General features: G+C 42.5%; 1 protein-coding gene across 4 annotated transcripts in view; it reads left to right on the forward strand.

Annotated features, from left to right (window-relative positions):
• Positions 1-22,443, forward strand: part of PDGFRA (platelet derived growth factor receptor alpha) — a 54,913-nt gene that overhangs the window by 15,988 nt on the left and 16,482 nt on the right. For all 4 annotated transcript variants that reach the window (XM_075930412.2, XM_006113483.5, XM_075930411.2 and 1 more), the window contains exons 4-13: positions 3,416-3,679; positions 3,838-3,968; positions 5,185-5,356; positions 5,460-5,649; positions 7,551-7,666; positions 12,590-12,716; positions 13,688-13,881; positions 14,329-14,423; positions 14,531-14,663; positions 21,507-21,611. In XM_075930412.2, the coding sequence (XP_075786527.2) occupies positions 3,416-3,679; positions 3,838-3,968; positions 5,185-5,356; positions 5,460-5,649; positions 7,551-7,666; positions 12,590-12,716; positions 13,688-13,881; positions 14,329-14,423; positions 14,531-14,663; positions 21,507-21,611 (1,527 nt within the window). The remainder of the gene's footprint in view (positions 1-3,415; positions 3,680-3,837; positions 3,969-5,184; positions 5,357-5,459; positions 5,650-7,550; positions 7,667-12,589; positions 12,717-13,687; positions 13,882-14,328; positions 14,424-14,530; positions 14,664-21,506; positions 21,612-22,443) is intronic.

Consider the following 22,443-nt stretch of genomic DNA (forward strand, 5'->3'; position numbering starts at 1 on the left):
AATAAGGGATCTTCCGGAAAAGGACTTATTTTCCGCAAGATCCCGTCTAGACTGGCGCTTTTCTCCGGCAAAACCCCGAGCCGGAAAAAAGCGGCAGCCATGTTCATGCAAATGCCACGGGGGATATTTAAATCCCCTGCGGCATTTGCAATTCCGAAGTGTCTCATTAGCATCCCTTTTACGGAAAAGGGTGCCAGTGTAGACACAGCCAAAGAGAGAGAGAGAGAAAGGAAAAGGAGAGAGGTTCCTTGGGGGTCTTTGTCTCTCTTTTTATAGAGTCAGTCTCCCTCATGAAAAATATTTACAGCCAGAGGTGGGAGTACAGGCCAGTACAGCATACAGGTAAGAAAGGAACAAAGCTGTGCAAGGAAGCCAGTATGGTCTGGTATGCCAACCAGCAAGCTATACATAGCCAGTACAGAGTACCGGAAAGATGCCATACCACCTCCAGCCCCCGCATGGAGCTGCCTCTCTGGAGAACAAGGCAGAGGAGGGGGAAATGGGAGCAGTACAGCAGCTGGAGGAGCTTCTGATAATTCCGCTTCTTTTCGCCCACACTGCTGACCCTCCCAGTGGGGGAAAGGAGCAGAACCCCCAACCCCAAAGAGAGGCAGCTCCATGGAAGGGCAGGAGGTGGGGCTGTGGGCTCTGTATCTTTCCCTGCTGGCTGGGGCAGAACGGGGAAAGGTGCACAACAGCTGGCAGCTCCTCCAGCTGTACTGCCCCCAGTCCTCCTCTTCCTAGGTGACATGGGATAGGGAAGGGAGAGGAAGAGTATTGGGCCCCAGACTGGGAGTAGAGTAGAGTCACAAGGAGGGGCATGTGGGAAGGTCACATGGTCCCCCCCTTTACTGATGTGCCCCACCACACTGGTAAGAAATTACTTTTACCACTGCTCCCAGCTGAGATTTTGGAGAAAAAAAAATTTGTGAGAAGGATGTTCCCTGTTGCTTTTCCTTAGTTGATTGAGGTTTATTTGTCTTCCCTTCCTGCTTGATGACTTTGTTTATTGCTTAAATGCAAATTAAGCAGAGTGTGCATTGCTTTGTTTGAGACAGACTTGTTTGTCAATCTCAGTTTGGATGATGTGTTAAGATCACCATACAGTAGAATCTTATAACTTCACCTACAGTGTTATCACACATATTTTAAAAGGATAATATTGTCTATTTTTCAGATAATACCTCTCAATGCAGTCTTTGTACAAAAGTTATTACAACAGTAGATAAGGTGTGGACACACAAGGTCAAAAAATGAGGTTTACAGGACCTTTCAAAAAAGGGTTTTATTTTCAAAAGATCCCCGTCTAAACTGTCATTTTTCTATAGAAAAGCCCCATTTTAAAAAAAAACCCGTGGTCAGCATTATGTAAGTGAAGCATGGGACATTTAAATCCCAGCTTAATTTGAAATTTTGAAGTGTCTATTTTACATCCCTTTTTCGAGAAAAGGGATGTAGTCTAGACACACCCACAGGTACTTTCTGTCACAGATTTGAGCCTACTAGATCTGCAAGACATAGACATCTTGTAGTTTTTCTTCTTACTAGAGAGCCAGCTGGCAGTGTTCCAAAAGTTTTTTTCACCTATTTTTAGAATAATCAAGAAAAGTTCTGTTTCTACCCTGAAATGTTTTTATTTTGTGCAAAGCAATTCCCCTCCCAATAATAAATTATGAGGGTTGTGGGGGAGCAAATTTCTTGATCAAAACCAGCTTGTTTTAAGACTTTTACATAAGGATCTAATAGCTATACAAGCAGAAAAAAAACTTTAGGTGAATCCTCTTTATGTTTTTAATAAACATGTGGAAAGCAAAAGTATCAACTTGGGTGAATATTAGTTCTATAGTGCTATGTTTGGGTTATTGTTACAAGGAGTCTGCCATTGTGTTATAAATCCCATTGTTGGAGGGGTTTATACTCCCATTGTTAAAATGGATGATGAACCTTGGCTCATAAGCTCATAAGCTTGCAGTAGTTATTTACGTATTTAGAAGTTGCAGATTCTGATCATTTCCAGAGCTGCTGTTTTAAAGCTGGCTATGACTTGCAATTGGCACTGGGGTGCACTGCATTGTTTTTTAAAATGTTGGGTATTTGTTTGCTTTTTTATGGTTGGGCCATTTAGTTCAGGAAACCGCGTGCAACAACAACCATAGTTAATGACACCTGAGTATCCTGGTGCTGGACACACAGAAATATATAGGTACAGATATCTAGCCAGAAATGTTTAAAAAAATCTAACTAACTTAGCTGAAAACCAATCACATCAATGTCTTTGGTTTCTAATATTTTTTCTTTGGAGGGCTGACGGGGGAGGGAGAGGAACATGAACAAGTGTTTTTTATAAAATGAATGTTTTACGAACTCTTCCCATTGTCTTCCAGGGCTCTGAGGTTATATTTAAAAAGGAATTATCAATTATCTCATCAGTTTTCCCCAAGTGGGGGCTCTTACAAAGTGCACAGCCTGGTGAGTCAGCCTGAGGCCAGGTCTACACTAGCAAGCTTACCGCAGCACAGCTGTACCAATGCTGCGCTGTTGTCAGATCACTCATACAGCCACTCTGTGTGACTGACGAGACAGCTTGCTCATCGACATAACACACCTACCTCTATGAGTACTGGTAGCTGTGTCACCAGGAAAGTTTGTGTATACCAGTGTAACTTATCATCTGACGAAGTGGGTCTTTGCCCACGAAAGCTTATGCTCCTACACTTCAGTTAGTCTATAAGGTGCCACAGGACTCCTCGTCGCTAGTGTAACTTATGTGGCTCATGGTGATGTTTTTTCACACCCTTGAGTCAGACCGACAAAAGTGGTAGTGTGGACATGCCCTAGGCTACTCATACTCAATACCACTTGAAAGCCAGGACATTTATTCTAAGCAGCCTAATCTCCTTTGTGCATGCCAGTTAATGTAGATCCAAAATACAAATCAATTTCCCTGAGCTGGAAAATGGGTCTTTTCAGTCCAAATTCTGCCCTAAAAGTGTTTCTGGAAAGAGTTGTCAGTGGGGTTGCATAGGCGTAACAAGAGGTTCAGCCCTTCATTTTTATTTTCTCCTTCAGGAATGTGCAACAGTTCTCACACTTAAACATTACTGATTTTCTAGCCTTTTGGTTTTTGTCTATGAATAGCATTGTGGGAAAGCTGCACCAGATCCACATCAAAAGGAAATAAGAACATTTCCCATTCTCCTGGAGACCTCAAACTTCCCAGGCTGGGGCCATAGGATCCTGTCTATTGGTGGGACTCCTGACTTGTTACATGTTTCAACAGATGGAAAATATCATTATGGGTTGTTGCTAAAGAAACAAATTTATTCATTTCAATCAATATGCATAATTACCTGCTAATGTCTCCCCACTTGTACATTAAAAACAATACAATGTTAAATTATTATCTTTTTTACAGATCCAGATATGCCCTTTGTTCCTCTACTTCCAGAGGATCAATTCATCCTAATAGAAGATGGAGATTCGACCATTATCCCTTGTCGGACAAGTGACCCTAATGCTCAAGTAGTTTTAATTAACAGTGAAGCCAAGGTCGTATATGCCTATTATGACAGCAAACAAGGGTTCCTAGGAAATTTTCCTGCAGGCTCATACACATGCAAAACAACTGTTAAAGGAGTGGAGTTCAAGTCAGATCAGTTTTTCATCTACATTTTGAAAGGTACTCTTGTTTATTTTCTAAAGGACGGCAAAAATATTGAGTGCGATTCTTTCCCTGCTAACACCATAATTGCGTAAACAATCTAGCCCTAGAAGAATACCATTTGTATACAGCATATGGTTGTTAAACTTGGTGCACTCTCTTTCTTTTCCCCTCAGCTACTTCACAGCTGCCAGTTGAGATTGAGGCCCTTCAAACTGTACATGTAAAAGGAGAAACAATTGTTGTAACTTGTGTGGTCTTTGACAACGAGATGGTTAATTTACAGTGGAATTATCCAGGGAAAGTGGTAAATATCTTGGTTTGTTTTTGCATAATTATCGTTATCAGTTGGTGAGGAATATGGGGATATGAAGAGATCAGTTCTTCACCATTTGAACAAGGACAGAGGAAGAGAGAAAAGAAAGTACCATTTCTTTTATTTCAGGTTATGACTACAGAAAATCAGTATCGGGTGATAGAATTCATATTAGTAAGCATGCAAAGGATTTGAGCAAGATTGGGGTGACTGGGAGCATAAGAAGTTATCAGGGATTGGAACTGTGGCAAAGAAGGAATAAAATTTCTCTTAAACATGTGCTTTAGAAAGCCTGGTGGAATAAAGATGGAATGTTCTGGAAATGTCTCCAAATGTCTGCACGTAACACTGGTGGGGAAGTGAATCTGACTCTAAAAATGACTCTCTTCAAGTCGCAGTGTTGATAGGGCCTGATTTTTCTCAGTTACACTGGTGTAAATGAGGAGTAACTCAGGTAAAGTCAGTGGAATTACACTAATGAAAACCTGTTGTGAGAGGAGAACCAGTCCCAAATTCTCATAATGTTGATTCTGAAGTGAAGTTTCTGTTCAGTGAAATCCCATTTGTAGTCAGTGTCCCACAGATTTGCTGTTGTGTAAAAGGTCTGGTAATTGTGGATTCTTTTAAAGTTGTAGAATAATTTGGACCCAGATTTGCAGCTTTAATTTTTTTAAATGTAAGGGCCTGAAAAAAAAAATTACTTTGTGTAAGAAGGTTCCATTTTATTTTCAGTTTTACACATTCATCACTTCAGTCTTCTTCCATTGTCACCAGTGGGGCAAGTGGGGCACTCGCCTCGCGTGCATCATAATCAGGGGTGCAAAGATGCAATAAGTAAAAATAATAAGCTGCAAATATGAAGAGTGTGACTGACATGTGCTGACCTAAGAAAAGGGGCCGCATGATTAGTATTTTGCCCCAGGTACAAAAATACCTAGTTACGGCGCTGTGCACAACCTATGCAATTTTTAACCTATTTTAACCTTTGTTAGCTCCAAAACTATGCATTCTTATGGGCATACCTGCAGCATCCATGCCTGAAAATTTGTCCTTGCTCATAAAGCCATTTTTTTTGAATATGGAATTTGGATCATACAGTAGTAACTCTTTCATTGCTGTCCTTCAGATGGGATCATCATTTTTGTACTGTATTTATTTCCTGTAGCTGGGTTGTTTAAATAAGATAAGTTTTCTCTCCAAAACACAGAAAGAAAAAGGTGTGACAAAAGTTGATGATATTAAAGTTCCATCTCAGAAGCTGGTTTACACTTTGACCATTCCTGAGGCTTCAGTGAAAGACACCGGGGATTATGAATGTACTGCCCAACATGCAACCAAGGAGGTTAAAGAAAATAAGAGAGTAGCAATTACAGTTTATGGTAAGGTCCAATTCTAGTGTCCAGAAATTGTTAGCATGCTGGCAAATACCATGTTTGAAATAAAGTGAGTAGCAATATTTATGTCAACCATTGTCATTTACAGATAAAGGATTCATTCATCTGGACCCCCAGTTCAGTCCTTTGGAAGCAGTCAATTTACATGAGGTCAAAAATTTCATAGTGGATGTGCAGGCGTACCCAGCTCCAAAAATGATCTGGCTGAAAGACAATGTGACTCTGACTGAGAACCTTACAGAGATTGTTACTAGTTCAAACAAGATCCATGAGACAAGGTAAAGAAAGGTCTTGATAAGGTGACGGTCTGAGTTTCTCTTCCAGAAATCTTGTGATTCCATTTAATCAAATCTATGCCTAGAATTTGGTGAGAAGAACCAAGACATCACATAAAATCTCATTTTCCTTGCCTATGATAATCCCCTCTTTGATATCCTTTCTGTCCTTGATTTCCATGCAGGGTAGCTGACAGCCACACTGGGCTCTTGGGAGCTGGAAGGGGCAGATCCTCAGATGGGATGGCTGTGATCGAGGGCAGCCAGCCTCACCCAGATGTCTTTCCGCCCCCCCCCCCCCCAGTGCTGCCTGGTGTGTGGGGGGCTGTGCCCCCACCTCCCCAGCCAGCCCTAAGAGTTGCCCCAAAGCACTGCATAGCTCTCTAGCAGTGGTTTAAAAAATCCAGGGTCTGGGTACTGCCATGTCATAGCAATGATAGTGATGTCCAGAGCTCCGGGCCCCTTTGAATCACCAGGCCACTGGACAGTTGCTCCCTTTCCCCACTCTCCACCCCTGTTGGTGGGCCTGCTTCCATGTCACTGTCTCCTTCTGATTCTTTTCCTGCTTTTCTTACGCTTCTTTAAGAGTTTCCTTTGGGGGCATTCCTCTTCACTGGAGTATGTCAGGGCTCTCTCTTTCCACTCATCCTCTTCTCCTTTATACTTGGGTAGCCTAACTCTCTTTTAATTATGATTGCTCTGGTGGCAATTCTCAAGTATACTTTTACAGTGGTTTACTGTTATCTCTCTCTCTGATAGCTAGCCCTTCTTGTATGACTTGCAGTTAACTCAAGTTTATCAAAGCCAAACCTAGCTCATTATTTTTCCTTCACACTTTATGCCCTTCATTCATTTTCCATTGCTGTTGACAACATTATAATTTAACGTAACCTGGGCAACATTTTTGACTCCTTCTTCCTCTTTCACTCCATATTCTACTGCTGCTTCCGCCACAATATTCACAGATTCAAAAGCCAAGAAAGGACCACTGTGATCTACCTCATCTGACTTCCTGTATAAAACAAGCAATAGAACTTCCCCAAAATAATTCCAAGAACACATTTTATAGAAAAACATCCAGTGTTGATTTAAAAATTGGCAGTGATAGAGAAACCACCACAACCCTTGGCAAATTGTTCCAGTGGTCTATTATTCTTGCCATTGAAAATGTACATCTTATTTCTTGTCTGAATTTCTTTAGCTTCAACTTTCAAACATTGGATTGTGCTATACCTTCCTCTGCTAGACTGAAGAGCTCATTATCAAATATTTGTTTTACTTGTAGATATTTATAAACTGTAGAAAAGTCATCATTTAATTTTCTCTTTGTTAAGCTAAATAGATTGAGCTCTTTGAATCTATCATTATAAAGCATGTTTTCTAATCTTTCAGTGATTCCTGAGGCTTTTCTCTGAGCAATTCATCAATATCCCTCTTGAATTTTAGGTACGAGAACTTTATGCCAGCAGCAGTCACACAGTGCCAAATATAAAAACCATCCTTTTCTGGCCATCTTATCAGCTAATTTGCTTTTCCAGGCTGTAATCGGCTGCTACCTTGACAATTGTAACCTCCTTTAATCTTACTACAATCCTGCCTTCTGGATACTCGCCTGGCTCCATTCCAATCTTTTCAAAATGTTGCTGTCAAAATAATCTCTTGCTCATCATTTTAATCACATCAGTGCCCTTGCCAAATCCCTGAAGGGTATGATAATGTTTGCTTGCTTCTCAGAGGTGTGGGAGACTTACTTAATGTTTGAACAGCACTTTGACAGGAAGGGCATTATAGAAATGCAAAGTATCTGCGTACATATATATATTCTACTAAAATTGCTTGATTTTTGTAATTATTTGTTCTGATGTTTTATAAAATAATGTGTACAAAATCTCTTGTTTCCATAGATTCCAAAGTATATTAAAACTGATTCGGGCCAAGGAAGAAGATAGTGGAGATTATACTTTGGTTGCTGAAAACGGAGAAGAGACTAAAAGCTATACTTTCTCATTGATAATACAAGGTAAGCACATTGAGAAACCTGTTGGACTAGGCAGAGGTAGCAGTAGACAGTAAAGACAGGTTCATTCAAATACAATATCCTGCTACCTACAGGTACACTAAAATGAAAGGCCTGGAAGCCAGGAATGGCTGTGTTCTAATCCTGACTTGATTTCTTCAGAGGCCTTTTGCAAGTAGTTTATCTCCCTACCTGAGTTATTCCATCTGCAAAATGGAGAGCATACTAATTAAACTACTTCACAAGATTCAGGGGGTAGCCGAATTAGTCTGTGCAGGATAAACTTAAAAAAACCCAAATGGTCTGGTAGTACTTTATAGGATAACAAAACACGTAGATGATATCATGAGCTTTCATGGGCACAGCCCACTTCTTCAGATGACCGGAGTCATCTGAAGAAAACTCCAGTCATCTGAAGAAGTGGGCTGTGCCCATGAAAGCTCATGATACCATCTACATGTTTTGTTAGTCTATAAAGTGCTACCAGACTATTTGTTGTTTTTTAAATTTACTTCACAAGAGATTATTATGAAGACAAAGAGTGCTAAGTGTTAGAATTTTAGCAACAAATCCGTTTGGCTGCTTCCCTGCCACATTGCTTAGTAGCAAAACACTAGGGCTACGTCAACATTGGCCCCTATTCCGTAATAGGGATGCTAATGTAGCACTTGGGAATAGGCAAATCCGCAGGGGATTTAAATATCCCCCGCGGGATTTGCATTTTCATGGCTGCTGCTTTTTTCTGGCTTGTAGATAAGCCGGAGAAAAGCGCCAGTCTGGACGCGATCCTCCAGAAAATAAGCTCTTGCATTTTCATGGCTGCCGCTTTTTTCTGGCTTGTAGATAAGAAAAGAAATAAGCTCTTTTACGAGGATCTCTTATTCCTACTTTCAAGGAATAAGAGATCCTCCGGAAAAGAGCTTATTTTCCGGAGGATCGCGTCCAGACTGGCGCTTTTCTCCGGCTTATCTAGAAGCCGGAAAAAAGCGGCAGCCATGAAAATGCAAATCCCGCGGGGGATTTAAATATTTACATCCCCCGCTGATTTGCCTATTCCCAAGTGCTACATTAGCATCCCTATTATGGAATAGGGGCCAATGTAGACGTAGTCTAGCTGATTGGCTGGAGCTGGATTGTTGTTTTCCAAGAGTAGTTCTCACTGGATATGCCACTTGTACTGACTGGTCATTCAGGTAGGACTCTTAGGAACAACAGCTCACCTATAGCCACTCCACGCTCAGATTACATCTAGACTGCAGGTTTCTTTTGGAAGAAGCTTTTCCGGAAGAGATCTTCTAAAAAAACTTCTTCCAAAAGAGAGCATCCACACTGCCAAAGCACATCAAAAAAGCAATTTGCTTTTTCGAACGATAACATCCACACTGAATGGACTCTATCTTGCATTTAAGCTGTGATTACTATGGATGGAGTGGCCACCAGGGCACCTGTGCTTTTTTCCTCTTTCCTCTTCTACCGAAAGAACTCCCTCTTCCCCATCCACACACACTTTTTTCCGAAAGAGCTCTTTTGGAAAAAGGCTTCTTCCTCATAGAAAGAAATTTACCAATGTCAGAAAAACCCCTCTGTTCTTCCAATTCTCTTTCGAAAGAATGTGATAGCAATATGTGGACATAATTGAAGTTTTTTTTGAAAAACGGCTGTTTTTCTGAAAAAACTCTAGACATATCCTCATACTGTTTATTATCCCCTGCAGGAGATGCACATTTCAGGAACAATATTTCCAATATTGCCAATTCAAAAAGTTCAAAAATAGTGAGTCAGATCCCCCAAAATCATGAACTTTGTTATATTTTTTGTCTGTCTTTTGAACTCTCCCTCCCACTCCAGTGTTTGTGTCATGGTTACAATGTCACCACCTTTCTCAGATGTATAAAATGAGGAAACGTGGTCCCTGCTGCAGGCGCTCTCCCTGGCTGCCTGATGGTGTGGAGCTTCCATCTTTTCCTCTGACCCCCAAATTCTACTTAACTACATCGACCCCATGTCTGCCCATCCCCAGTCCAGCAATTAATTGCTTCCCAGCTCCCACATTAATTCTGCCGGTCCCACTCCAATACGTGCTTTTTTCCCTCAGCCTCACTTCTGCTCCTTCTGCAGCTCTAGGGGTCTTTCACACACACTTCACCCACTTCCCCTGCCTAGGCTGGGTGTTGCAGGAGTGGCAAAGGGAGGAGGGAAGGAGCAGAGTACCCCGAGGTGCTGGGTGCTTTCTGCTCCCTCCTCTCACGAAAATGGTATAAACTTCTCCCTCTCTTTCATCCCCTATCTGAAAAGTCCTGTTGGCTCCTGAGGTTTGGCCCTGGCTGCTTCCTACAGGTGTGCTCATGTAAGACATAAATAACAATCATAGTGATTTTGCAAAATAGCTTGAGTTCTGAGAGGTGGATGGGAGGAAGATCCTTTGGGGTTTTTTTTCTCTCTATTTTTCATCTTTACTTTCCCTGTGCTCTCAAATGAGGCAGCATAACAAAGGAGAATATTCCTTCTCCATTCCATCAGAGACATCCAAATTGCTACCCTACTTGTGGCTCTCAGGAGCAATGTGAGCAGTGGTGGATTTAAAGTTTCTGGGGCCCTGTGCTCAGCTTCATTTTGGGGGGCCTCTGGGAACCTAGACAAAAAAAAGAACATTCACTCTTCCTGCCCCTCCCATTTTTCATTCTTTTTCCTTCCTCCTCCTCCTATATTATAAGGAATAAGTAGTAAATGAAAAAAAGTGAGGTACTGTGACGGCCTTACCCCCTCATCTATCCTGGAGGAAGAGGGGGGGAAGATGCGAGTCCGTCACGCCCAGTCCTGCCCACGTCGGTCCTGTCCTGGGACGTCAGGCCCTCTAAACGCGAGGCTCCCTAGCCCCTCACTGCTGGGCACTCCTCGTCGGTCATGCTCCCGCACATGGAAGGGGGGAAAAAGGGGGCCCGGGCCCGCCCTCACTCATGGGCCCCAGCCCAGGGCCCTAAGGACTCAGACTGCCTGCCAGTGTGGGTCCGGCTGATGGGGGTGTGCCCCTAAACGCGTCAGTCCATGGGCTTCCTCCCCGCCCTGCCCTGGGCTACTTCCTTTCCCCCTTCCATGGTCCTTACCCCGGTGGCGGCGGGTCTCAGTGGGGCGACAGCTCGGAGTCCATCAATGTCCCTCCTGGTGGATCCAGCCTCTCTGCCCAACTGCTCCCCCCTTCCTGTGTTGTCCGGCGGTTTTTAAAGCTCCGGCCGTGCTGGTACGCCGGAGTCCGTCCCGCCCCCTGCATCATCCGCCCTGCTGATTGGCCTCTCGGCCTGTCAGGGCTGGCCTCAGCATCTCTCCAGCGGCGCTGCTGCGCTCGTCCAGCTGAGCTGCGCTTTCGCTCAGCTGACCGCGGCGCTGCCCCGCCAAGCTGCGCCTCCGCTCAGCTGAGCCGCGGTGTCCCCGCTCAGCTGAGCTGTGGCTCTACCCGGCTGAGCCGCGGCTTGGGAGCAGCCGGCGCACAGCTGGTATCTGCTCCGTGGCTTCTCTGCCAGGGCGCAGACCCCCTGGGTCTTAGTGCGGGGTCTTGATGCCCCGTCTCAGGTACCTTGATTGTTTTTGTAGTCTAACTTTTTTCACAGATCACTTGAAAATTGCTGAGGGTCTCAGTGGATCACTTAATGATCTTTCCAAATATTTTTTCTGTCATTAGCTAACTATTGGAAAGAGCTTTGGATAAGAGCAATTTATTGAAAAAAACATAATAACCTTTCCTCAGTCTACCTGAATGGAGTTTTCAGAATACAGTTTGAGAACTTCTGGTCTAGATGAAAACTTTCGTTTAATTTGTTTTTGTTTGTTTTTTTGCATTAAGCTAACATGGAAAAGATGTAAAATAAAATGTTTAGATGACACATGACTGGAAAAATAAAAGTTAACTTCCTCTGAAGAAACTTACTCAGCTTATCTATCTGAAGGGGGTGGGGGGGCACAGTTCCTTTGGCCACTTGAACACCCTTCTTCTCCTCCCCAGACTCTCCATCCTCTGGAGCTCTCCCCCTCGCCTGCGGGCAGCAGCCACTCACCAGGTGGCAGCCAACAGCAGCGCAACATTACAAGGGCTGGAGGACTCAGGAGGAGGGAGCAGCACAGCCAGCTGCTGGAGAGAAGCAATGCATTCCCGCTTCCAAGTGTGGCTTTTTCCTGCTGGCTGTGCAGCTCCTAGGCTCTCCGTTTCCCAGCCGCATCCACCCCAGACACGGCCAGCCACCCTCCCCATCCTGTGGGCACCCACCACTCACCAGGAGGTGGTCCGCAGCAGGAACATGGGCTGGAAGACTTCAGAGGAACCTGGGTGGCTGCAAAGCCAGCAGCCAGAGAAATGTGGCACTTTCCCGCTTCAAAGCACTGCTTTTCTTTGGCTGGCAGTGCAGCTGGCCTTTGCGACTCTGACGCCTTCCAGCCTGTGTTCATGCTGCTCACCACCTCCTCCTGGATCTCCTGGGGCTGCAGCCTGTAGGTGAGCCTTCCTGCTCTCCTCCCCCCCCCCCCACAGCCCACTTTGCAGAGGGACTTCACCCCGCACAGGGGATGCTGGCCTGCCCAGCCCTTGGGGGTCCCATGACATTTGGGGGGCCCCATGGCAGGGTATGGTATGTTTCATTATAAATCCGCTCCTGAATGTGAGGCTCTCATGTTCTCCCTATGTCCCAGCTCTGAGCATGCCCCTTCCACAGTGCCCCCTTCTGGTGCTGTGTTATAGCCTGGCAGGATATCAAGGTCAATCTGAGTTAGTCATATCCTTCAGGGAATCATCAAGCCTGGAGCGAAGTAAAGAACTTAGGACCCAGACTTGGATTCCCTGAGGAGCAGAGCAATTTAAACCTCTGTCATATTCCATTTGTAATTCTACCCCAAATACAGGGGGAAAATGTTGACATGTGTTTCCCTATTCACTTCTAGTTGCAGCGTCAATTCTAGACCTAGTGGATGATCACCACAGCTCTGGAGGGGGACAGACAGTCCAATGCATGGCAAAAGGGACACCTTTCCCTGACGTGGATTGGCTGATTTGCAAGGACATTAAAAAGTAAGAAAACAGATGTGCCTTTATCTCCAAATGTGAGTGTTTTCCCTTGACCAACATAATTTAAACTCATGACACACATTCCTGGTCAGTCCTCTGTAAATTATGATTCTAGATTGTCTTGCCAAAGTGACAAGTTGTTTATACTTAATCAGCATAGAGATGGGGCTAGGAGATATTCCTACTGATTTTGTTCTGTAGACACATCTGCTATATTTATTTGGTAAGTTTCTCTAAGCGGAGATTAGTATTGAGTGCGACTCAATGAAGTCCAAAGAAGATTGAAAAAGTCAGATGCATATCCACATACTTCTGAAGCTCTCCTGCCATCTCCTGAACAGACTAACCTATCCCTTTCATGTTCCCCCAGCCACCTTTCTTCCTGTAACTGATCCCATCATAGATAATATATTTTACATTCAATGTGCTTTAAAATATTAACTAATTAATCCCCTCACATATGCTGATCTAGTTCCAGGGTCATCCATTCTCCTCCTCCTCTGGAGGCAGTCTCACAGGCCGCCAACAAGTCTGGTGAGCCCCAGCAGCCCTGGTAACTTCAGAGATGCTTTCTAGTGTCATTATATTCACATTTCACTATTGCCCTATGGGATTTCCCACTCTTTTCTATCCCAGAATTGGTGCCAGGACTTCAGAGACAAGCCAAAAATTCTGGGATGTAATGAAAACCCCCAAAGCAAAGCAAAGTTTGGACTAAGCAGCAGTGGACTGCTGGGCTCCATTACTGGTGCTTTAAAGATAGTAGTGCTGGTAGGGATCAGAAACCTATTAGTTATAGGAGCCAGGGGATTATTAGGCAGTGGGTACATAATTTAAACATTTTTGGTCCTTAAAATTATTCTTGCCAAAGGAAAGGAGAAGGGAAAAGCCTTAGGGTGAGCCTCATTTTGTTTACACTTGCTGACCCATACATAAATCTGATGTCTATATTCATGGTTATTCTATTTCTGCAGATGCAGTAATGATACCTCATGGATGCTTCTGACTAACAACATCTCAGATATACACATGGAGGCTCATCGGGTTGAGAAGGACCAGGTGGAAAGCCAGGTGACCTTCCAAAAGGTAGAAGAGACCCTGGCAGTACGGTGCATGGCGAGGAACACTCTTGGTGCTGTTACTCGGGAACTGAAGCTTGTGGCTCCTAGTGAGTTAACTTTGTCACTCCCCATCAAATCTGGAAATAATTATGCAATATGTCTAATAGGTTTTAAAAAAAACCCAGCTTTTTGAAAGTAAATAACAATGCAAACAGATTTGACAAATCTTCCCCAGACGTGAGCCATTCTTCAGGTCTTAGTTCTGGATCCATCTTTCCCATATTATGTAGCTCCATGATCTGTCTGTTCTTTTTAGTTACTAATGGCCATGGAGGCCTCTTCAGGTTACCACAAGTGTTCCTTAATTACGGAGGGAGGGTTACGCTAGACAGTGAATAGCTTAATGTTCCCTGCTTCAGAAGACTGCATTATCACATCTGCAGTGCACATGAACTTTGATGGCAAAGGAGTGGGAGTCTTATGTCACTCACAAACTTTATCACATCCTGCATTCAGGAGGCAAATCTAAATTACACTCTTTTCTTTTACTACAGCATTGAATTCAAAATTAACCGTGGCTGCTGCAGTCCTAGTGTTATTAGTGTTTGTGATTATTTTACTGATTGTCCTGGTCATCGTATGGAAACAGGTAACTTAAAGAATGTAATTTTTATATTGAATTCAGTGAGTGATCTGACCCATTTGTAAATCAGGCATGAGCCTGACAATTTATGTTTTATTTATTATGTATGGCAGAAACCAAGGTATGAGATAAGATGGAGAGTCATTGAGTCTATCAGCCCTGATGGCCATGAGTACATTTATGTGGACCCAATGCAATTGCCCTATGACTCAAGATGGGAGTTTCCTAGAGATGGATTAGTACTTGGTAAGAACTGCGAGCCCCTCTTCTTCTGTAGAGATAAGATGTTGATTTAATGATGTGGTGAAGCAGAGCTTTTGACCTACAATCATTGGATGAGCTCTGTGAAGAGCCAAAGTTTGCAGAAAAAGTTGATTTACAGAAAAATAACTTTCTATGTTGTGAAATGAAAATATCACACCACAGCAATTCTATGCTATCCAACATTAATACTGTTCTTAACCTGGCATATAAACAAAAGCAGAAAAGACTTGCAAAAACATAGAAATGAGAATGCCCTGGCAAGTATATAAGTACCATTGCCCAGTATTGGACAGAATCTCAGACATGCACCGTGTGCTTGATCATGTCACCCACTAGTATATGGATCATAGAGTATAAAAACCCTAATGCTATTAAAGTTCATGGAAATTTCCACGTAGTGGCATCATTAGGAGCTTTGGATTTGTGAACAGAAAGTTTAAGGACAACTGAATCTCCATGCCCATGGCTGGAAATACAGCTGATGGCCATGAAGTTCTATGCGGCTGCAGAATCTTTACAAAATTATTAATAAATGAACAAGCAAACTGATTTTTCATGGAAAGTTATTCTGAATATACCAAAAATACATTCATCTACACCTATCTTAGATGCTTGACTTTCCTCCAAAAATCCTCTTCTCTTTCTCCTTTTTCTGTCATATCACTATCCTCCCTGTCACCCTGACTTGAAACCTGGAGCCATGTTTGCCTCTCCCACTCTTTTACCTCTCACATCCAAGCTTATTCACAACATTTCTGAGATCCAATTTCTTCTCTTTCCAGACAGCAAAGTTCTCTCCTGTGTTGAGTGCTGTGACCTTTTCATATCTGGCATTTCTTCTCCCCACATGGCTCCTCTCAAGTCCCTACAAAACTGTCACTGTCCTTCCTTTGATTTATCCCTGCTTCATTGCCTTAAGTTCAAGCTCCTTCCACTTCCTCTTAATGGTCTGTGGAACTGCCCCTACTTATGTATCTGTCCATATTTTTCTTCACACTACCCACTGACCATTCTTCTCTACCAGACTTGGCTGCCTTGAGACACACATTTTAGTGTCTCTAAATATACCTCTTTCATACTGCTTCCACACTGCTTCACACATCATGCTTTCCCCAAAATGGTTTGTTAGGCCATTAACTTCTCCTCTCCTCCCTAAATTCCTGCCTTAAGATTCACTTCTGCTGAGAAGCCCACAAGAAGTGAGTCAGCAATGGCATTTTTATTGTAAAATACAATTATTAATTCTATCTGTAGGAACCAAATGTAACCTGGAAGTAGTTATGCCATTTTATTAAAAAATGTTATAATTTATTAATCCATGATGTGAAATGCTATTGTCAAGTAACCTCATAAACTTATTTCTGTAACCACTGCCTTTCTTTCTTCCACTCCTGCTTTACCGTTTCTTTGTCACATCTCATGTGGAATTCAACTATAAGGGAATTTTAGGAAGTGTGATATAATAAATAATTGTCTGTCTGCTTACCTCTTTCTCTCTCCTATCTGTATATAGCATCTTATGTATTTTGAACATCCCCATTACAGAGGTATCTATGCATCAAATAATACACAAAACGTGAAAAAAAAGAATGCTATTTTTGTTTCATACACTTTACAAAACCTCTTCACTTTATACACCTCTATTTCTTATGTGAATCAATATAATCAAAAGTACTTCTTGTCAGGGAGCGGATTTCTGTTGATTCTCAAATGAATGTATCACCAGGAATTTCTGATTCAGAAATAAATTTGTTTAATTAAATTTGCTATGCTAACTGCAGACTAAACCATGATGGACATTTAAGGGAAATATTTGACTATGTCCCTGGCTTTAATTATATGAGTAAAAAGATTGCTGGAATTGCATTGTTAATTGTTCACCACAGTATTTTTTTGTGTCTCTGTGACTCATTGGCATCAGTTAACTTCAATATATTCTTGTTTATGCGGGAGGAAGGTTCACTTTAGAAAAATGGCATTGCATGTTCTTATAGCAAATGTATTGAAGATCTTAAGAGGTATCCAAAGCCTTTAGGAAAATTAGGGGATGTGGCTTAACTAGTGTTGTTCCTTAAACATGCAAGTTTCCTCTTCTTCCAGAAGGCCTCCTTCTACCTGTTTTATAGGGTTGTGGTATCTAGAGTGTGATATCTGGAGTGCAAGGTGACCATACTCAGCTTTGGGTCACTGGAGTTCAGTTGACTGGAATTCAATAAATTGAGGTCACACTACAATTTTGCTTTGTTTTGTTCCCCCAATGTATTACACTGATGGAGTGTGAATAGGCCAACGCTGACTCAGTGCTCTGGTGGAGGGTTGGGGGCAGCATCCCTACCTTAGGTAAATTGAGGAGGTAATAGTTAAGTTCTCAGTGATTAACTAATTAGCTGGGTGATTCAGCTCATCAGCTGGAAACCATTACAAGAGAGAGGCAGGAAGAGCCTAGGTTGGAAGGCTGCAGGCCAAAGAAGCCCAAGATTTTAAAGAGGTCAGAGCTCTCCCCTGCCCTGTTTGTTGGTAAAGGACAGACTTGGGGAGAAGTCGTATATTATGGTGAACAAACATTTATCAAGCACATTGTAAATAAAGCACTTGGTTGAATTTGTTAATGATGTGTGTGAGGGCTGTGTGCAATAGGAATCCAAGGAGAGGAAACCTTCTCCTGTGACAATTACATACAAGGATGGGGTTTAGATCCTACAGTCATGGATGAGTTAGAACTACCTGAGAGAGATAAATTACATTGCAATGACTTGGTTAATGTGTTTAAATACCACTACCTTCTGTTGGATACGCAGGCTGTCCTCACTATGAGTCCAAGATATGTTCAAAAAAACTTGGACTTATAGCAAAATGATTTTTTTTTGCGTGACTTAAGAGCAAGGAATAGGAGGACTTATAGTTCCTACAAGTACCAACAACTTTAGTGCAGAATGGATATATACCAGGGAGAATTATAGCAGGGATGTCCTGTAATCAGAATACCCCCACTATGTGCCATAAGACCTCCATTGCTACTAGCTAAATCAACATTCTTCTTTCTCTGAAGTGGTAGAAAATAGTGATTTTAGAATGCCAAGATCTGAGTTCTATCCCTGCCATTGCTGTGAATTTCTGAAATGCCATAGGGTCTGTCTACACTTGCACCCTCTTTCGAGAGAGGGATGCAAATGCAGCTGAGTGAAATTGCAAATGAAGCATGGATTTGAATTTCCCACACTTCATTTGCATATTTGCCTTATGGCGCTGTTTCGAAATAGCACTATTTTGAAAAAAGAAATGCTGTTTAGAAGTGGTTATTTTGAAAGAAAACCCTTCTTCTGAAATAACCCTTATTCCTCCTACAACGAGTTTTACCAATTATTTCAGAAGAAGGGTTTTCTTTCGAAATAACTGCATCTAGACAGCATTTCTTTTTTCGAAATAACGCTATTTCAAAACAGCGCCATAACGCAAATATGCAAATGAAGTGCGGGAAATTAAAATCCATGCTTCATTTGCAATTTCGCTCTGTGCATTTGCATCCCTCTCTCGAAAGAGGGTGCAAGTGTAGACATACCCACAGTGTGCAGCATAGTGACATGCATGGTCTCGTACATGGCCACAAATTTGCCACAATAGTCTTATTAAAAATCTGGTGTTACTCTGCCTGATAAACTCTGAAAGACTAATGGCTTCACTCCCATGCCCAGACTACCAACAGTATTTAAATACCAACCGAGTGACCCAACTATGTAGCTGCTTCATGCACAAAACTCCATTGAAACTAATGACTCTAAATTCCCTGAATAGTTCACAAGACTGGATATGGCTTCAGAGTCTATCATTTATTAGCCACTAACACAGACTGGCACCCTACGCCAATGACTGTGTGTGTGTTACCATTTGGAGGCTGGATTTGAAATTAATTAATTGGCACAATGCAAATTTATGTGTCTAGGTCTCCATTTCACAGATCTACATCTGGAGCATCTCAGGAACTTACCAGATTTATGCTTAGAGTGGAATTTGGTCTAGAATTGATGACAAAAATGGTCTCTCTCCTTGGCATTCTAAGCAGAGAAGCCAAGGACTGAATGTAGATGGATGCTGAACTAAGGCACCTCCTTATCCCAAGATATTGCCTTTTCCATCAATGTAGAGAAATAGAAGAGTTCACTCTCCAGGGCTATCACTCTGGCACCAGTATAGTAAAAATAAACATAAATGTATAGTCTAATTGGGGGCAACCAGTCAAGGTGTCTGTATCAATAGCATAAAACTTCACTTTGTGCCAGAAGAAGCATTCAGCTCCAAGCAGTTAACTCCAATTCCAAAATGCAAGGGTAAAAGATATGGGACGCAGGACTTAAAAAATATGTGAAGAGTATGGTGGAAGGGGGAAATAATGGAACCACTTCCTAAATGTCAGAGGCTCACCATTCTCCACAAGTCCTCAGATTGCACTGAAATACCAGTGCGGGGGAAGGACTTCTCATACTCACAGTCCGATACAATTGTGGACTGAACTCGTGAGTGCAGATGACAAGATCAAGCCATGTTGGCAAAGGTCAGCATGTTTAAAAGGGCTGCATCCTGCCATGTGGTTCACAGATCTGGAAGCTGAAAATGTTCCAGGGCTAAATTACACACTCAGGATGGCGGAATTTAATAGGAAGCATCTCACATCCTGACTGGTAGGAGACTCTAGTGGCGCACAAGAATAGGAAAGAAAATGAGAAAAAATCATGCTGTTTTGTAACCGAGTTGAGAGAGACCTTAGATAGGATTATAGATAGGCCAGCACTGACCATTTCTGAAAATCCCATCTTTCTTGTTTATCTTGGTGATACATTCATTTTTTTACTGAAAATTACATGTAAGTTTGTTCACTATGGGCTCGTCTAGATGGCATTCCTCTCTCGAAAGAGGAATGCAAATGAAGCAAATAAAAAATTCAAATGAAGCGCGGATTTACAAATTTTGTGCTTCATTTGCATAATCGCGTCCGAGCGCTTTTTTGACAAAGGGTTTTTCGAAAAAAAAAAAACCCCTGCAGTCTAGATGGGGTTCTTTTTTGGGGAAAAAACCCTTTTTCAAAAGAACCCATACACCTCATTTTTTCGGGAGTACGGGTTCTTTCAAAAAAAGGGTGATTTTTTAAAGAACCCCGTTTAGACTGTGGTTTTTTTTTCGAAAACTCCTTTTTTGAAAAAGAGCTTGGATACGATTATGCAAATGAAGCACAAGATTTGTAAATCCTTGCTTCATTTAAATTTTTGATCTGCTTTATTTGCATTCCTCTTTCAGAGAGGAATGCAGTCTAGACATAGCCTATATGTAGGCCTTGTACTGGGTATTGTAGTTAAGAGAAAGAGTAGCATCTTCAGAAGCATCATCTCCAGAAATGAAGGAGAGAACAGGGGCAATATATGACAGATTAAGGGTAAACGACAGGAATATTAAAAGGAGCAATGTTGTATTTCCCGATAAGAACAGAATCCGGGTGACCTTTTTTTTTTTTTGGTACTGGTAATAAAAAAAAGTGCATCCGAAATGTGATCACATACTGACATCTGGAATTTATGCACAGTTTGTTTACTGAACAGACATTGACTTAATGCACCTGCACTTGCTTTTGAATATCAAATCCATGGACTTTAGTAATTTGGGTGTATTTTTGCATGTTGTGTATTTTTAAAAAAATCTGTCTGGAGTCTTCAGTTCCTCATACAATTCTTCCACATCCTGAACCCACAACAAAGGATAGAATATAATAATCCACCATTTTGTCTTAACTGATTTGTGGGCAGAATAAAGTGGGTTAAACATGGGAGGTGTGAATATAACATATGGATTGTAGCAATACAATCTATATGAAACACATTTGTTTATGAAACTTCAGAGGACTTTTCCCTCATGGGCAATCAGCATGTATTTTAACTTCTCTTAGATTGTTGATAGTCCCTGGTTTTGAATTCTTAAACTAAGCTGGTTCTGACATCAAATCTATCTTATTGTTAGAGCATGAACATAACAGTCTAAGGCACTCTGCTGGACTATCCTTTAGATCAGTGGTCCCCAACCTTTTGGGGCTGCCAGGCACCTGGGGGCGGGACCGCACATATGCCGCTTGCCTGGGGGCAGCACCACACATGCACCGCGCACCCGGGGCAGAGGCCGCGCATGCTCTGGGCGTCTGGGGCGTAAGAATGGCTCGGGCCGGCCCTGGTCACTAGATGGGTGCACATAAATGCCCCAGCAGGCACCATTGCGCCCACGGGCACTGCATTGGACACCACTGCTTTAGATTGATAGTTCTATCTGAAATTGAGTCTAACGACAGCGAGGGCATCAAACTAATCATGGAGACTCAAATTCTGCCCTGGGGTAAGCAAAACAACACAACTCAAATCAGTTACACTACAACAAACTTTGGAACAGAGAATTTAGATTAGGCAATAGGAAATCAGTGTTCTATAGTTAAAAGTGTTCAGCCAAAGAATTTAGTGGGCAACCCTGAATGAAACAGGGAGTCCCAGTGATGTCACCTCCTGCCCTACAAGCTGATTAATAATGTGCTCTTGTCTTCTTGGTTACTTGGCTTTTTTTAGGAATATTGTTTAATTCAAGCAATTCTTTTTCTTGTTTTTTTCCTGCTTACCTGATTTTTATTGGTGGTGGTGGTATTACTACTACTAGTGCTACTACCAGCCTTAGAAGAACATGCTCACTCTGTGTACATAGAACACATACCAGCAGCATTACATAAAGAGCAATGGGTGCAGAAGCTGAGATAAGTTATCATGCAACTGTTCATTGACTAACAAACTCTATTGTCTGCAGGGCGAATCCTGGGTTCAGGCGCGTTTGGGAAAGTGGTTGAAGGAACTGCATATGGATTAAGTCGCTCTCAACCGGTGATGAAGGTAGCTGTGAAAATGCTAAAACGTAAGTGATTCTCATGTTGTCAGTATCCAAGCCAGGTGGTTCAAGCTTGTGCAGAATCATTAGCATTGTTTTCATTTGTATCTCTGATTTCTCCTTACATTTGTAATGTTGAAAGTAAACCATAGAGCTGCCTGATTTTGAGATTCTTTTGGACTGATCTGTGATATTTGTGGTTTAAAAATATCCTTGAGGCTTCTGCAGATATTAGAAGGTTCTGTCTTAATTGCATTGGCTTAGACTTTGAGCTAACTCAAGAAGTTTGGAAAAGGATAAATAATCTTTTTTTTTTAACAAATTAAAATAATACCATGGTGCAATGAAGTGGAATCAGTCAGATTCTCAGGTACAGGTTGAAACTCTTTTAACTGGGACTCTTTACTCCGTCACGGACCATGGATGTTCCAGGACCAGAGAGTCTCACTGGAGGGTGAGCACCCAGGAGCCCTGCAGACTGGCAAGGCAGTGGGACTTCCCAACAGGAGCCAGGCTCTGCAGCGGGAACCCAGCATGCAGAGACAATAGGGCTGCTGGGCACTGGAGCAGCACCCTTGGGACCTGTCCAGTCCCAGATGGGGGATTTTGCTGGACCAGAGGTGGTCATTTCTGGCCTCTGGCTGCCAGCCCCTCTAATCCTGGCCCAACGACTGCCCTCCCAGCTGGCTCCATACTCTTGCTGGCCTGCTGCCCTACCAGGCAGCCCCACTGCCTGTGCACACACCGGGGGTCCAACCTATAAAGAAATTCCTCTCACTGAAGTTCCACTGATACTAAATCATCTTATGTTAGCTAAGGAGCTGACCCAATGACTTGAAAAGAAATTTAAAATCAATGA

This window comes from Pelodiscus sinensis, chromosome 4, assembly GCF_052426305.1.
Source record: "Pelodiscus sinensis isolate ZL-2025 chromosome 4, ASM5242630v1, whole genome shotgun sequence".
Classification (NCBI taxonomy): domain Eukaryota; kingdom Metazoa; phylum Chordata; order Testudines; family Trionychidae; genus Pelodiscus; species Pelodiscus sinensis.